An 18,155-nucleotide genomic window follows, 5' to 3' on the forward strand; every position below is an offset into this window, starting at 1 on the left:
AAAAAATAACAGAGGATATTAAGTAGTTTTCATAATTTGTATATCAAAAGTAGTGCTATGTAATCCAACAGACTGATCAGAAGTAATGATATCTTCTATCGTTGCTAGTAAATCTGACGTATTGGCTGTACTGGACATAGCTGTGGATACAGGATTGTTGAAGTTGTCATTAAAGGCTACTATACGTATTTTGTCACCAGGTTTATAATTAGCCTGCTTTTTAGCCTGTTGTAAAGCATCGTTCAAGGTGTTTTGCAAAGAAATGGATACATCGTGTAACCCCTCTCCTACTTTAACATTTTGGATGAGTTGGTATGTGGTCATGTGCGTATTAAACTTTTTAACGTGTCGTGTATGCAGAGTATGCAACAACCACGATCCGTTCATGGCTGTAGGTAACCAAAGAAAGCCTGTAAGCAAAAGAAACACGTACTTAAATAGAAAACACGGAGCCTGTTGATATCCTTCGGACAGAGACCCCTACAAGGAATAAGGATAATTATTCGTTAAGAAGAAATACTGAGGACTCTGTATGCATACAAACAACGTTCGTAAGGTACAAATATTTTTATTTCGTTACATGTAATACAAAAACAAGCGATGGGTTTATTCGTGCCCTGAAGATAGTTGTTACAGGTACTGCAAAATACAATATTACATGTTTCATTACAGTGTAGTTGCAACTCGAGTAATATGCTTGCTTCTAACTCACTAGCCATTTTTAATATTTCGAGATCATCCAACAATACTTCGTAGTCTTCAATACAATACTCACTACACATAGCTCTGTGTTCTAAAATAAGCGTGAGAAATGTTAAGTAACAGCACAAAACGTTCAAGAGCATAATGGATAAAATAAGAAGTTCGTAAATATCGTAGTGAGAGAGAGGTTTGTAGGCAATTAAAAAAAAAAAAACAAAAGAATGATGAAAAAGTATATTCTTATAACACAGCAACTTAACATGAAAAACCCTAAAAACCTAAAACCTAAAAACTAAAAACTACAAACAAAACTAAAAAGCCGAACTATAGCCTAACTTTTAACACAAAACTAACCTAACTTTAACAACAAAACTTAACACGAAAAAAACTAAAAACTAGAAAATAACGGTAAAACCTAAAAATAAAAAAAAAAAACAAACTAAAAAACCTAACTATAGCCTAACTTTTAACAAAAAACTAACCTAACTTTAACAACAAAACTTAACACAAAAAAAAAACTGCAAAACAAGAAAAAATAACTTAGCCTAACTAGTACCCACACATAAACACCAGCATCATTTAAAAAACAATAGTCGGTGGCGCTCACGTTCAGCCTGGCGAAATTTTTTTTTTTGCGTTTTCGACATTTTCGGTGGTTGCTCCCTAATAATATTTTTAAATGATGCTGCTGTTTTAATATGAGATAATGGAGACTCATATACTTCATTGTCCCAACACTCGTCTACAGAGACACTCAACTGTTGGTGTACAAACATGTCGTCTGTGCCTGTAGACGATTGTTGGTTCGACGACGAGTGGTTTGAATCAACCCCACAGCTCGTCAGGTGTAGATACATGTATCGTCGTTTGATGTGTGGCAGGGGTGATTCATACCACTCGTCATCCCAACACTCGTCTCCAGACACAGACGACTGGTTTGTACAACAACAATCCACACACACACGAGCAGGCCTTCCGGTCATTATCTACAAGAACAAAAAAAACGATAAATAAATAGGCTAGGTGATAAAAGCAGAATATTATTAGAACCCCCAGGGTACCGTTTCTATTATGTTATTATATTCAGGTAACGGTCTACGTTTGTTATAGTCCATGCGGTATGTTTTTGAAACACGCTCTTTAGTAACAATATTTTTAGTCTGTACGTCTCTACAGATGTGATCATAAACCAAAACAGTGTCGTCTAGTTTGTTAGTAATTATATCAACCATAACATCCCTATTTAGAGATAAAGAATTTTCATAATTGAGGGTAAAACCTTTTAGCTTAGTCACTACGTGGCCTAGCTGTGTCGTATAATGGTAAGATTTAGGCCCTGATGAAAAAAATTCGGTGATATAGTCATCAACAGCTAATTCGTCAGACCAGTCACCTAGCATCTCACCCGTTTCGACAGTGTTAAGACCGTCATCATCAAGAATATATATGACAGAGTCGGTGTCATAATAGACAACAGCTTCACCCAGTTTATCAAGCATGTCGTACAACCTTAAGCGAGCATTGGATGTTGTGAATGCAGCAATAAATACATTTGTGTCATTAGAGTTTTCCACAAACTGCTCTTTCACGCGGTATGTTACTTGAACCATGTTGTCTTCAAAGAATAAGCAGTTAGTAATATCTAGTGTGTCGTCCAACAGTATCTCATACCATCGTTTGCAGGTAGTGATATATTCAGACTGAGTCAGAATTAGGCGTTGGCCTAGTTTTCCCCAGAGGCTTACCAGAGACATTTTAGCAACCGCTCTCCTCCCTGGATTTGTCGCTATTTTCGACAAATCGAGTTCTATGCCCATCTGTTCTTTTACTACCCTAGCATATTCTTCGGATGATTCATACGTATGAGGACTACTTTCTAATTTTATTTTCATAAAATCCTTGACGTATCCTTTAAACAAATCCCTAGACGTTTTCTCGAAATGCCATACCTCGTGAATATTTATGATTTTATAACCTTTTTCCAAAGCTTTCGACATCTCCAACGTTGTCCATGTTCCTGAAAACGATCTCTGATTCTCTGTGTGAAGGCACGTTTCTGGCATGTCTTCTACGCATTGTTTGCAGAGAGGAAACAATAGCTTTGTTGTTCTTAGTGGTAATACAGGATGATACAGTTGTCTAGGAGGAAGAACCGTGCACTTAATAAGACCAAACCACGAAGAATCATAAACAGCAGGTTTGTATATTTTAATAGGGTGCCCCACTGGATAAGCATCATAGAATTGAACAGTTGGATAGAGAGACACGACATCGATATGCCGTAGCTTTTTTCCATATACCAGTAATTTTGTAGCATTTGTTCTACCACCATAAAAAGCATCGCGTGGTTGTAGAGGCTTCACCATGTGTTCAACTTTTTTGTAGTCTACAGAGTTGATCCAATCTAGTTCCCACATCTCCACCAAATTGTAACCTGCATCCCGTATCTGTTGCGATCGTCGTAGAGTGTTCGCATATAGATCACCCATTCGTTCTTTATTGACAGGGTTGACAGTGTCTGCACTATACACCCTAGGGTCACCATGCCAAAAAGACCCATGGAATTGGTAGACAGTATTTGTATCTTTGTCAAAACCGTCCACTTTGGATCCACAAATTGTCACTTCTCCCCCGTTGCGTGCGTGGCGTAGGCCAGGAAACTGCGATAACCACGAAATGGCAGCAGTGCTGTACGCATCTTGTTTTTCAACAACAGCTATTTGATTTGTGGGTAAATATTTCGAACGGTAAATGGCTAAACATGTGCTAGCTATCGTTACGTACTGAAAACAATCAATATTAGCCACAGCTAAAAATTCTTTACGAAGCTCTAAACAACCACGGCGCAAAATATCGACGTCAGCGTCACAATATTCAACAATTTCCTTTTGAAAATCAAAGATGTAGTTCTCAGACACTTTATCAGCATGCCATTGTAAAAAGCTCTCTCTTTGTTTAGGTTTCATGGTATTTGGACTGTAATAAGAGGCGTCAGGGATTGGACCAATGTACGAATGGTTCTCTATTTTGTTAAAATAATGTGGAAAATAGCCCTTTTTCACCTCTGCCAAGCCAAATGTTTTAGGGAAGTCAGCTAAAGGGCCACTAATAAAGCTCGAGCTATCTATTATTTTTAAAGCAAGGTGTGGTATTGACAACAGCAGCACTTTTGTGCCGGTGGAAATAGTATAGGGTTTTATCGTGTTTTCTACACAGTATTTCAAAATAAAATAGGAATCGTAACCCCTAGAGTTGTGAGCTAACGCTGTGTATGCTCTGTGTTTCTCAGAAATTAACCATCTACAGAACTCGTCATTATCTTTAAAAACAAATTTATTTCCAGTGAAATTATGGACTATTATTAAAGTAGGCACATGTACTCCATCAACAAGCATTGTTTCGTAGTCAAAAAATAGGTATTTTTCTGTGTAAGTACATTTACGTACAACAACGTCTGTAAGGCCGTTACAGGCGCACGGTACGGTACAGGTGATTGGTTGTTTGTAATTTGCTTTACAACCCCTGTTTAATGTAGCAGAAAGGTTGTTGCATGTGCATGGTACGGTACAAATACCTCCTTTGGCGTTCTTTCTCTGCATGTAGCATTTGTGTGGAGCGGTTTCCACCCACAGACCGCAGTTCGAACACAAGCCAAAGCCACACTGATGTCTCTTATTCCTCTGTAACACTTTGTTACAACCTGTACATTTATGTACAAGCGCACACACTTCGCCATGATTCTGTAGGCACTCCTCATTAAAACAATACCTATTACATTTGTCGCAATAAATTTGTTTGTGTTCTTTATGTGCGGGTCTGTTACACATTTCACATATTACAGACTTTTTACAACGATGTCTATTTTTGTTTCTGTAACAAGTATCACATCGATTGCAGTAGTACACACTCCCATAAAAGGCTCTCATGTTGTTAATGACATCATAATGGTCTTTTATTTTATACAAGAATAATATTACTGGTTTGTTTGCTCCTGAATAAATAACCGAATTGTTGTTCTCAGCGCTAATAATTTTAACTTGTACATCTAGTAGGTGTTCCGCTCTCTGAATATCCATCAGAGAACAACCAATAGTAGCGTCGATGTCCAAAATGTTACATAGTTCACGAGCTATTACTCCTTGAAGTTTACGACCTGCTCGGATGTATGTGATTTGTCTAGATGTGAAAGTGTAGTTTAGGAAGGATGTTTTATGGTATGTTAAAGCAACGACGATTGCTCTTAAGGCACACAAATTATCATTGTTACGAACAACAGTTATGCTGCGCTTGGTGTGACGGTTTCTCGACAAATTTACGATACGGGTACGACCATTGCCTCTAGGTAATTTCAGTACTTGTATGTCAAACACTGTTTCGTCGATACTAACAGATTCGTCAGATGTCAAGACATCTTCAATGAGATCTAACAAAGTACCAAACGTAGTAGTAGTAGACGTGCTTGTGGAAAGTGGTTGATTAAAGCGAGGGTTACTAGCAATAATTCTAATTTTATCACCTGTTACATAGTTTGATTTTAGTTTTACATCTTCTAAACAACTATTTAAAGTATTGATCAAGTCCTCTGTGCCATTGTGTGCGGATTTTGTAGTGAATGAGTAAGTATGTAAATACGCATCATACTTTCGTACATATCGGCGATTCAAAAGCGTTATAGTACAGGCCATGTTACTAGAAAAAACAATAGGTTCTTGTACCGATTGCTAATAGATTCGACTTAAAAATGGTTTAATAAAACGAAAATGTCTGATTGGTGGGGTGGGGGAGGGTTCTGGTTGTTATGACAGTATACAGCACAGGCCTAATAAATAGCATTGAAACATGTGTAACGTTATGAACAAAACATATATCTGAAAGCAATCACGCACACATTCGTATAACATTAAATATAAAGTCTTGTTGTGAATACAATAGGTGCTCTACATATACAACAACTCTCTTGAACTACAGCAGAACAGTCTAAGCACTTCGCAGCATGGCCACAGGGCAACGACACTGTATTAATTTCGTTATTGAAGCAAATTTTACAAATAAGACGCCCATTTTGAATAACCTCGTTATTCACAGCAATGTCTTCTTTTACAGTAACATCTATGATTAAACAGATGTCTGCTTTTATCACACGACTATCCGAGCCTACATATGTTTGTATATAACCAAACTCTGCAGCTCTTTTAATACTGGCAAGCCGTAGAGGCTTAGACGGGCCGGGTTGCTGTAGGAATGTATCTAATCTAGCAATGTATGTGGTGATATCCTTATTAGTTATATAACGTAGCCCTTCTTCTTTTGTGTAGTAAAAACCACAGGATGCAAGCTTTTTAGCTGTTTTGTAACGTGGGGGAAACGTTTTTAGGCGTTCATCGACTGCTAGTAGTTTTTGAGCTTTTTTATAGGCTGCCAGAAACAGGCAACACTCTTTATGTTTATATAAAGGTATGTCGCACACAGACCATTTATTGACAACTACCCCGCAGATAGCACACAAGACTTTATCATTTTTACCAGTATAATAAAAACCTGCAACAGCTAGTACTATTGGTTTTATAGGATGGGTTGGTATCCACTCATCAAAAGATTTTAGGCGCTGGACGATTAATGGATATTCCAGATATGAAGGGTTCATTTTTACTAAAATTAAAAAAAAACCTTCTTACAAAAAACAGCCCAGAAGAGAGCACAGGAAACAAAAACACAACGAACTTTCATCAGTGACTGTATTGTTAGGTTGAATTTGTGAGATATGCTTCTAATGCTAAACCTTTGAAAGCTTTTTCGAAACACACACAACATATTACACCATCAATGAAATCTTGGCAAACTTTCAAACCTTGGTTGTACCTTACAGCTTCTTTCTTACATTCTTCGACTGTATAATTTCTAGTTCTTATCATAGCCCGCTCAGCTTCATATTCAAAGCCGAACGCTTTCTCTTTAAACATATATAACAAATCACAAATAGCCTCACGCTTTTTATTTTGATTGTCGACATTCTCTTGTGCTTCTTCGAAATTAAATGGTTTACAAACATGCCCAAGATCCTGAGAACTCATTGTGGCGAGTATTGTGCTAGAATTAAATAAAAAGTTTAAAAGCAGGCGTGTGTGTGTGTGTGGTTTGTGAGAAAAAGGGGAGCGAGAGACAGAGGGCTAGAATAGAGAATGAGTCACACACTAACTGCCTAAGACCTGACTATGAGCCGTGAACAAGGCTTCTGTCGACACAGACTGCGAAATGCCTTGAAAATGACGTGAAATGATGTGACATTCGACGTGAAATGACATGACATTCAACGTATGACGCGACATTCGACGTGAAATGACTTGACATTCGACGTGAAATGACGTGGCATTCGACGTAAAATGACGTGACATTCGACGTGAAATGACGTGGCATTTATGTGACAGGCAACGTAGGACGTTAAGCATTTTTACATAGAGAGAAAGAGAGAGAGAGAGAGAGAGAGAGAGAGAGAGAGAGAGAGAGAGAGAGAGAGAGAGAGAGAGAGAGAGAGAGAGAGAGAGAGAGAGAGAGAGAGAGAGAGAGAGACTAAGAAGTACGAAGAAGTGCGAGAGTCAAAGCCGAAGAAGAAGAAGAAGAAGCGAAAGAGAGGAAAAGAGAAAAAGCTCATTTGACGTTACTAGCAGTTACACGGTTTTTGTCTTTGCTTTGCAGTGGTGTACTTATTACCACGGTCTGTGTATTTTTTAAAATGATTCAAACCTTCCTCACCCGTTCGACAAAAATGGCACCGAAAATTTGCAAGATTATTTGTACAGGGCTGACTTACACATACTTTATATTTTCCGCAATTTCTACACAATAACACTTTCGTACGGTGGAGCATTTTCATGGCAGACAGACACATCTGAAACAACAAAGGCTTATAGTTTTTAACAAAACACAGAAACTGTGATATATGCGAAAACCCTTAGAGAAGAGAAGAGAGAGAGAGAGAGAGAGAGAGAGAGAGATGTATGCTAAAGCATTGGAGGTTTTTTAGCTGACGTTGTGGAACGTTTATTACCCCGTGCTGTGTATTTTTTAAAATGATTCAAACCTTCCTCACCCGTTCGACAAAAATTGCACCGAAAATTTGCAAGATTATACGTACAGGGCTGCCCCATACATATTTTATATGTTCTACAATTTACGCATAACAGCTGTTTCATAGTGTGTAGAACCGTCTCGGTTGCACGAACCATCTGAAACAACAAAGGCTTATAGTTTTTAGCAAAACACAGAAACTGTGATATATGAGAAACCTCTTAGAGAAGAGAAGAGAGAGAGAGAGAGAGAGAGAGAGAGAGAGAGAGAGAGAGAGAGAGAGAGAGAGAGAGAGAGAGAGAGAGAGAGAGAGAGAGAGAGAGAGAGAGAGAGAGAGAGAGTAAGAAGTACGAAGAAGTGCGAGAGTCAAAGCCGAAGAAGAAGAAGAAGAAGCGAAAGAGAGGAAAAGAGAAAAAGCTCATTTGACGTTACTAGCAGTTACACGGTTTTTGTCTTTGCTTTGCAGTGGTGTACTTATTACCACGGTCTGTGTATTTTTTAAAATGATTCAAACCTTCCTCACCCGTTCGACAAAAATGGCACCGAAAATTTGCAAGATTATTTGTACAGGGCTGACTTACACATACTTTATATTTTCCGCAATTTCTACACAATAACACTTTCGTACGGTGGAGCATTTTCATGGCAGACCGACACATCTGAAACAACAAAGGCTTATAGTTTTTAACAAAACACAGAAACTGTGATATATGCGAAAACCCTTAGAGAAGAGAAGAGAGAGAGAGAGAGAGAGAGAGAGAGAGAGAGAGAGAGAGAGAGAGAGAGATGTATGCTAAAGCATTGGAGGTTTTTTAGCTGACGTTGTGGAACGTTTATTACCCCGTGCTGTGTATTTTTTAAAATGATTCAAACCTTCCTCACCCGTTCGACAAAAATTGCACCGAAAATTTGCAAGATTATACGTACAGGGCTGCCCCATACATATTTTATATGTTCTACAATTTACGCATAACAGCTGTTTCATAGTGTGTAGAACCGTCTCGGTTGCACGAACCATCTGAAACAACAAAGGCTTATAGTTTTTAGCAAAACACAGAAACTGTGATATATGAGAAACCTCTTAGAGAAGAGAAGAGAGAGAGAGAGAGAGAGAGAGAGAGAGAGAGAGAGAGAGAGAGAGAGAGAGAGAGAGAGAGAGAGAGAGAGAGAGAGAATTGACGCTATCTTCACATTGCGTAAAAGAAGAAATGACTGATGACCGGTGCCGTTTAATGACAAGAAGAGTTGACAGACAAAAAGACGAATTGATAAACGAAAAGAAGAAGCATATAACACTAATCCTACAGCATTGCTATATATTCTATGGGAGCTCTGCATAGACAACATGTGGTTCTGGGTAAGTGAGAACATTCTCGACAAAATGTCGCGTGTCGACATGGCAGATTAACCGTGTTAATTTCCTTAAGTAAACAGATTTTGCAAATAAGACGCTGATCTATCATCTTGTTTGCAACTGTTGCTTGTAGTACGCTTGTGTCTGCTACAACATTTGTTTCTTGTTCCTCGTTCATGCATACATCAACTATTACACAGTATTTGCTACTTATCGTTTGAAAAAGAGGTCCTGTGTATATAATGCCTTTCTCGGCAGATCTGATATCGATTTGAACACGCAGAGGTGAACGTTCGCCTGGTTTGTTCTTAAAAGTGTCTAGTCTAACACTATTTAAAGAAATATCCTTATTCGTTAAAAAGTATACTTCCTTATCTTCATAAAAATAACCAAACTCGGCGTGCTGTTCAACTAAGGTACACCGATACGGAAAAGTGTCTAACCGTGTTTGAACATCCCTTAATCTTTGAGCCTGCTTATATGCAGCAAGAAAACAACAATCGTCTTTATGTTTATCTAAAGGTATGTCACCTACCAGCCAATTATTAACAACTACACCACACGCAACACACAAGACTTTATCGTTTACCCCCGTATAAGAATAGCCACATACAGCTAGTACTATTGGTTGTATAGGGTGGGTTGGTATCCACTCATCGAAAGACTTCAAACGTTGGATGAGTACTGGATATAACAGATGTTTTGTGACCATTTTTCTAAAATAACGAAAAACACTAGGTAATACAATAAGGCTGTAGCGTTAATACAACAGTATATGTAGATGATACATTGTTGTTAAGAAATGGTACCTGAGAGGGTCATTGCACACACACATTTCTACCTTTTATCACCCTTTTACATAGCTTGATCTCGTTTTTTAGCCGGTGCCTTGCACTTGCTTACTGTTGCTAAAGGCTGGTTAATGTTTACATGTTTACATACATGATTCAATCTCCCTTTAACAGTCTTATATGTTTTTTTGCATCTAGGACATGTGAGATGTTGTTTGAGATGCTGTTCCACTTTGACAAAGGGTTTACCACAGAAAAAGCACACCTTCACATAAACAACTTTGCGCAGTGTGCATAGCTGATCCATCTATAAAAAGGGATACGTCGTATCATATATTGATAAGCATTTGTAACATTATAGGTTTTTTATTTGTATTCTATACTACGACTAAAGTGTTTGTGCAAAAATGGGTAAGAAAACACGAAAACCGCAATAAATAAACAATGTTTTCAATATGTTTTTTTGTAGAACACATTGAGAAAGAAGCGTTAGCTCGCGCTAGGAGCTGGTTGTCTCCCTGGGAACAGGTAAGAAACACTTAACTATATATAATATAATGATTTAGCGAGGGTAGCATGAAACCTTCGGGATGGAAATAAACCTAAAGAAAACTAAATACCTATCACCGGTAAATACAGAAATCCTGCAACTGGAATTTCGACGAAGGGTTGGAAAAACAAATAAGGGTTGGAAAAACAAATATGGAGATTCATAAGAACCCAACGGAAAGAAATGGCAGAATTGAAGGAATACAATAACATACCAGCAAACGAATGGGAAAGATACTTGACGGAACTGTTCAAAGGAAATGAAAATAATAATCAAAATAATAACCTACCTGAATTAAGACACGAAATAGAAATCAGTTTTCAGGAAGTAGGGGTAGCCATAAATTCACTCAAAAATAGGAAGTCACCAGGGCCAGACGGAATAACCAACGAGCTTCTAAAATACGGAGGAGAAAGTATAACCCTAGAGATGACAAAACTTATACAAAACTAATATTGCACTGCAAGATACCAGACACATGGAGAAACAGCATAATGATACCAATGTTCAAGAAAGGAGACAAAGAAGACCCCAATAATTATAGAGGTATAAATCTACTGAACACCGCACTTAAGTTAACCACAAAAGTCCTAACCAAAAAAATCAATAAACTAACAACTTTAGCAGATGAACAACAAGGATTCAGATCCGGAAGATCCTGTGTAGACGACGTATTTTGTACTGAGACAAATCACAGAAAAGGCCATTGAGTACAATAAACCAGCATATCTATGTTTTATAGACCTCACAAAGGCTTTCGATCGCATTCAAGTCGAAGACGTCTTACATTTACTGTATACAAACCATCGAAAACATCTATTTTCATAATCGTATACAGGCAAAGGTAAATGGAAAGCTAACGCAGTTTATACCAGTGCAAAGCGGTGTCAGACAAGGTGACTCATTAAGCCCACTACTCTTTAATAATAATGGACGAAATAATAGAAGCAGTACGGTAAAGGTCATGGTTACAGAATGGTGAATAAAGAAATCCAAATATTATGTTATGCAGACGACGTCGCATTAATCGCCGAGACAGAAGACGATCTCCAAAGATTAACACACATCTTCAATACAACAGCAAAGAAATACAACATGATAATATCAGCAGAAAAAACGAAATGTATGACAACATCTAAATACCCACTAGGATGTAAAATCGAAATTGATGGGTAAATAATACAGCAGGAACCAAGGTTTAGATATCTGGGAATAGATATAACCAGTTACGGAGATGTTGAAGAGGAAGTACGACAACAAAGCTTAAAAGCAAGCAAAGCGGCGGGATCTCTTAATGACACAATCTGGAAGAACAAACACCTAAGACAAGACACAAAAGTAAGAATCTATAAAGCAGCAATTAGACCTATATTGACATACACGGCGGAGACAAGACCTGAAACATCTAAAACGAGGCGACTACTAGAAACAACAGAGATGAAAATACTCCGACAAATATCAGGGAAAAGTCTGTTCGATAGGGAGAGAAGCGAAAACATAAGAAGATCATGCAATGTAGAAGACATCAATGGATGGGTGACAATACGGAAACAGGAGTGGAACGAACACATTAGTAGAATGACAGAGGATCGGATAGTACGAATAGCAAGAGATAAGTCACCAAATGGTCGAAGAAGTATTGGCAGACCAAGAAAAAGATGGTGCGATAACTTAAACAATTTAGGAGGCTAATATTGAAGAAGAAACAGGCTTTAAAGCCTACATACAAGAAGAAGAAGAAGGTTGGAATGACAGATGGACAACGACGTTCTTGGAATGGAGACCCGTGAAGAGAACGCTGACACTTTAAGAAAACCTACATAAACACATATGAGCGGCGCAGGATAGAGGGGGTTGAAACGAGGTGAGGTGTTCTATGTTCAGCAGTGGACTTTTGAGGCGGGATGACGATGATGATGATTATTGTACGGATATTACACCTTGAAGCTTTTGAGTTATTTGTTATATAGAAGATGGTTCTTTCCCACCACCGACAGGCTACGGAACCTCCGAAGAAGAAGAAGAAGACGAACGAAAAATGTCTGGATGTTTTTTTTAATAAAATGGCAAAGAAAACATATCTAAGATAATACACAGAGCATGAGATTTCTTATAAAACAGCTAACGCCTAGACTTTTGGTTAAGAGTGTTTTTTGACGCATTTTTTTTTTATTGTAGACGCTACCTATTGTTGTGCAGTACGGCTTCGGGGGGCTGCTCAAAGCCCAGACACTCAACGGCTTTAGGAACTGTTAAGGGTGCAAATGTATATCTTTATATAGATCGGAATAAAGATGTTGTACATATGTGGCTGTTACGTTAATATTTTAATAAAAATAGTTTTAAAAAACATACTCTTGAGCACTTACTTTATCTGTCGTTTGTTTCCTTTTTGAAGATAATGTGGGTTTTGTTTGGTTGTATTCTGCCGGACACAGTCGCTGAGCCAAGAGAGAATCTAGGAATGGAGATGGTTGCCTGGTTTGTTTTTGCCTGGGTCTTCTGATGTTTTCACGATAACTAGGTGCGATGCAGTTTTGCCGTGCGTAGGACAGTATCTGTAATACCACATGTGTTAGCCTGCTAATTCATAATTCTACACCCTATTAGCATGTTTATTTTTTATGGACAGTTGAATATATGGGTAGCAATAATAAATACGTGGTACAATACGCAATAATAATAATAAATGAGAGTACTTACCAAATAGTCGCTAGAACTTGTGATTTGCTGCCTTTCACACAAGTGGAGAACTGTTTGCTGGTTTGGTCACACTCACAGCAGTCGCTGAGCCAAGAGAGAATCTAGGAATGGAGATGGTTGCCTGGTTTGTTTTTGCCTGGGTCTTCTGATGTTTTCACGATAACTAGGTGCGATGCATTTTTGCCGTGCGTAGGACAGTATCTGTAATACCACATGTGTTAGCCTACTAATTCATAAGTCTACACCCTATTAGCATGTTTATTTTTTATGGACAATTGAATATACGGGTAACACAAATAAATACATTGTACAATTCACAATAATAAAAAGAGAGTACTTACCAAATAGTCACTACGACACTCGAACTTGTAATGTGAAGCATTTCGTACAAGCACACCCCTTTTATACAGGTTTTCAGGGTCTTTTTGGGTTATTTGTCGTAAACATATTTTTGTTTTGTCAAAGGACCTATTGGTCAATATTGGTTTTTGCTAGTCAATAATACTAAGAATCTCAGGGGCCATATGCACAACATATTTGTGTTTGTCAAAACCATCGATTCGATGATTGATTTTATCAGTCACAAACATATTATTCGATCTATTGGTAGACCTATTGCTCAGCAATTAATTACTTTTTTTTATTTTTGCTACTATTTTGAGGGGGGTAAATCTAGCGGGACTTTTTATTGTAAAAAATATTCATATACATTCCTAGATATTTTTATCCAATATTTTTAATCAAAATTAAGTGTATTATTTTTCAATCTTATTATTCTCGATTCTTGCTTTTAGTGGTTTTGTCGAAAACCGCTACTGCTGATAACATCCGTGTACTCGACATTTTTGTATTTTCTCGCCGAGAACTTTCGTTGAATGGTTATCAGTGTTTCGTTGTTTATCACTTGTTTTTCTTATGTGTTCTGTTTTTCTGTACCGATTTTTACAAAAACATTTTTCTATCGTACATTCGTACCGTCGTCGTCGTAGAGTGTAGAGTTAGCCGTCCACACATTCCGGGCCGCGTCTGTAGTGTATAATGTTTTTTCGACAACTGTTTTTACAATTACAAGTAAATGCTTAACACATATCGGTAGTTTGCTCGCTTTTTACTCCGTTCACTGCCAATATGTTTTTTGTTGTTACTTGTTTTTATCATCAAACGCTTTTTGCTGCATTCTGCTTTTTAAGGTATGTTTTTAGTTATATTTACACATATTTTTTATTATGGCTATTTTATTAGTCTATGGTTATCACATTGATGTGTCCTTTGTTTTTTGCCCGCATTTTTTGCTGTATTCGACACTTGCTGTTTTACACAATTGATGATTTATACATAACGCTTGCTGTATTCTGTTTTTTTTAAAGGTGTGTTATTTTTCGGTACATTTTAGTTATATTTTATTATTATTATTATGATTATTTTATTATTCTATGCATGTATTTTTTGTGTTGTTTGACACTAGAACCTCATAATTTTGATGTGATTAAAGTTGTTCATTGTATTATGAACCAACCCCCGTACCACCCCCACCCCCCCGTACCACCCCTAACAACCCCGTACCACCACTATCAAACCCGTACCACCACAACAACCCCCCCACCACACCGCGCATCCCAAGAGTGTTTTCAAAACTGCTGTCAAGTGACCCCTTACTACTCAGATGAAAAGCAGAGTCATCAAATTATCAGATCCTTCCTTCCATAACAAAAACCTGCAAATACTAACTAAATTGTTCATCTCAAATTCTTATCCAACCACACTAATAAATAAGATCTTGTTTAACACAGTCCATAATGAAGACTTAACACCTTCCCCCGCGACTAACAATGTTGACCTTGATGGCTTAGGCAATGACAGGGTCTCTAATACTCCAACTTTAAATAGATATTTTTCAATACCTTATATCAAAGATATTACTCCGGGGTTGACTAGGATATTTAATAATTTAGAAAGTAACAATAACAACAATGATAATCATTTTAAAATCAATGTGGCTTTCAGATCAGCTTTAACAATTAACAACCTTTTTTCAAAAGTTAAGGATAAAACAGAAATAGGTAAGCTTAGTAATATTGTCTACAAAGTTCCCTGTTCTTCTTGTAACAAATCGTACATTGGTCAAACTTCTCAACTTCTTAAATTTAGGATCACTTTACACAAAAGTGATTCACGTCTTCAGCCCGACCGTTGTGCATTGGCTAAACACGTCCATACCACAGGTCATTCCATGGACTTTGAAAACACCCTCGTTCTTCATCAAGAGAACAATAAATTTAAAAGGGAATTTATTGAAATGTCCTATATCTTCCTTAATGATTCCTCTATTAATGTTAAAGGTGACTTCAAAAATCTGAGTGATATTTATCATCTTTTACTCAGATCAGATACAGCCATAGATCGAATTTGCATGACTCCAACTTGACTGATAATACGTAATTGTCAATATTAATAGTTCTTAGAATAAAAAGTAATTTTTGTTTGCCAATAATCAACAATAATTTTAAAATTTAAAAAAAAAAAAAAAAACCTTTAAATAAATAGAATATGTAATTATGTAACATGACACTTATGTTGCGGTACATCCTCTTGTAATATTTAGATAAATAAACCTTAATATTTTTGTTTAATAATACCTTTTGTCCGTACCGATTGGGTGTTTGGTACTTCTATGCGTAGGTCAAATGAACCTACATGTCTATTCATGAGCATGCGCTCAATATAGTTAACACCGAACGGGAAAGTTCAAAAAAAGAAGGACATATTTAAACATTCATTGTTCTCATCTACATGTAAAGTTACTTCCAACATAAAATGTAGTTATATGCTAGTGTAATTGGTTCCTTGAGTAAATAATTCATTGATTGTAACCATATAGCCATAGTTTTCCAAGTTGAAGTGTTGTTTTTTCTTTTTACTTCAAACAAAAAGAGATATGTTTTTATACATATCGTCTTTTTTATTACTTAACAACGTAACTCTACAATTCTACGTATTGGTAATGAAAACTAACATTTTGCATGGAATATATATGGCTAATTAACATTTTCTTTATTTCAGCCCTGAAGAAGTGAATAATCATTCACGAAAACGTTAGGCCGTACAATTGATACGCATTGAGTTTTGGTTTGCAGATTTCCCCAATATTCAAAACTTTACTGTTTAACTTATCTGCAAAGATTAATCTTTCTTTATTTTATAGGAACATGGGGTTTTACAACACAATAAGGGTAGAGTATGGTGAACAATCGGTGAGGTTTCTCAAGGATTACCAAAGAACCAATTTAAAACTGGCCAAGGAAAGGAATCGGAGACTTTTCTTGCTTTCATGTAGAAGTAAAGGTATCACGCCTAATCATATTTGTCATGCCACTACATCTGTTCATAATTACATACACAGAAATGAATTTTGGCAACTGGAAGGATGTCAACAATTGATCAGGTTAGACAGTAAACTTTTAAATGTTGAGATTGCAACCAATCACAAAAATCTTAAAAAACTAGAGAATTCATTATCTTTATTGAAAAATAATATCATTCAATCTACTTCTGAAAATATTTGGTTACAATTCTCACATACACAATCTATTAATTATAATAAATTATTTTTTTCTATTAAATCTGACAACTTAAAGAAAATTGACACACTTTACCAGTCTTGTTGTAAAACTTTTCTAAAAACAGATCCTAAATGGATTAAGAATTTATCTACTTCAATTATTCCAAACGATATTTTGGGTTTTCTAGCATTGGGAAACAAATTTAGTATTGAACCTAAATTAGGAAAAGATCTTCAAATCAAATCTCTCCTTGCTGACTTGGAACAGATCATTAGTTCATTACCATCTGAATTAGAACAAAACTCAGTTCGTGCTAGATCTACGAACATCATTACCAACCATATTCTGAACACTTCCAGATCATCTTATACCTTTTTCAACAACTTATATTTTAAAACCAGACAATTCCTAAAATCTAATCCTGACCTGGTGGTTACCAAAGCAGACAAAGGAAACGTCACTGTCATTCTAGACAAAACACAGTATCTAGAGCTCTGTTCTTCTCTTATTGATAATGATGGATCATATAAACCTATTTCTTCTGATCCCACTCCCACGTTACAAAGAAAATGTAATGCACTGATTTCATCCCTAGCTGTTTCTAAACAAATCGATAAAAACACAAAAAAGAAACTTACCACTTATAATGGCACAATTGCAAAATTTTATGCATTGCCCAAAATCCACAAACCGATTCTATCAGTGCGTCCAATAGTAGCTTCAATTGGAACCCCTACTGAATACATCTCTGCCTTTGTCACAGACATTCTTACTAAAGCGTACGATTATGAAAATAGGTATTATGTAAAAGATTCTTTTCAAATGGTGGAAAAATTTAATGGTTACAAATTACCAGATAACTATGTTCTCGTCAGCCTGGATGTCGTATCCTTATTTAGTAATGTTTACTTAAGAATAAGCTTAATGGTCATAGAAGCTAATTGGGACCGTATTGGAGGTTGTTGTTCCATTTCTTTTGACAACTTTATCAACATCGTCGAATTTTTGTTTACTAACACTTATTTCTCATTTAACAACAAATTCTATCAACAAACTTTCGGTACTCCTATGGGAGCAAAGATCTCTCCTATTATTGCTGCTTATGTTATGGATTATGTGTTAGACACTGTCATTCCTGTCTTATCCTTCAACATTCCCTTCATCAAAAAATATGTTGATGACATAATCTTGGCTGTGCCATCTGATAAAACTGATGAATTATTAAACACCTTCAACAGTTTCATCCCAAATATCCAATTTACTATAGAGAAAGAGGATACTAACTTTTCAGTACCCTTTCTAGACATCAGAATGATAAGGGATGCAAACAATATAATTAAAATTGATTGGTATCAGAAACCTACTCATTCGGGCAGGTATTTAAACTACCATTCATATCACAAACATTCCACCAAAGTTAATTTAGTAAA

General features: G+C 36.6%; 4 protein-coding genes across 7 annotated transcripts in view; all 4 read right to left on the reverse strand.

Annotated features, from left to right (window-relative positions):
• Positions 1-18,155, reverse strand: part of LOC114335390 (solute carrier family 26 member 6-like) — a 210,101-nt gene that overhangs the window by 161,687 nt on the left and 30,259 nt on the right. The gene's annotated exons all lie outside the window — the stretch shown is intronic.
• On the reverse strand, positions 923-14,764 carry LOC126880483 (uncharacterized). Of its 2 annotated transcripts, none has more exons than XM_050644356.1 (4): positions 13,507-14,764; positions 13,166-13,366; positions 12,832-13,020; positions 923-5,391 (listed from the first exon to the last, which is right to left on the reverse strand). In XM_050644356.1, exon 4 carries the CDS (start codon positions 5,385-5,387, stop codon positions 1,746-1,748), a length of 3,642 nt encoding a protein of 1,213 aa, XP_050500313.1. In that variant the 5' UTR covers positions 5,388-5,391; positions 12,832-13,020; positions 13,166-13,366; positions 13,507-14,764; the 3' UTR covers positions 923-1,745. The 2 variants fall into 2 exon arrangements, with proteins under 2 accessions (XP_050500313.1, XP_050500312.1); XM_050644355.1 differs by having other exon boundaries at positions 923-6,351.
• Positions 5,603-6,346, reverse strand: LOC126880942 (baculoviral IAP repeat-containing protein 3-like). The gene has a single exon (XM_050645018.1). It carries the CDS (start codon positions 6,344-6,346, stop codon positions 5,603-5,605), a length of 744 nt encoding a protein of 247 aa, XP_050500975.1.
• Positions 9,069-9,833, reverse strand: LOC126880943 (baculoviral IAP repeat-containing protein 2-like). The gene has a single exon (XM_050645019.1). It carries the CDS (start codon positions 9,831-9,833, stop codon positions 9,069-9,071), a length of 765 nt encoding a protein of 254 aa, XP_050500976.1.

Source organism: Diabrotica virgifera, chromosome 2 (genome assembly GCF_917563875.1).
Source record: "Diabrotica virgifera virgifera chromosome 2, PGI_DIABVI_V3a".
NCBI classification, from domain to species: Eukaryota; Metazoa; Arthropoda; class Insecta; order Coleoptera; family Chrysomelidae; genus Diabrotica; species Diabrotica virgifera.

What these genes read in the sequence shown, in the direction of transcription:
- LOC126880483 (XM_050644356.1), bottom strand. Translation starts at nt 5,387, where the DNA reads ATGGCCTGTACTATAACGCTTTTGAATCGCCGATATGTACGAAAGTAT.
- LOC126880942 (XM_050645018.1), bottom strand. Translation starts at nt 6,346, where the DNA reads ATGAACCCTTCATATCTGGAATATCCATTAATCGTCCAGCGCCTAAAA.
- LOC126880943 (XM_050645019.1), bottom strand. Translation starts at nt 9,833, where the DNA reads ATGGTCACAAAACATCTGTTATATCCAGTACTCATCCAACGTTTGAAG.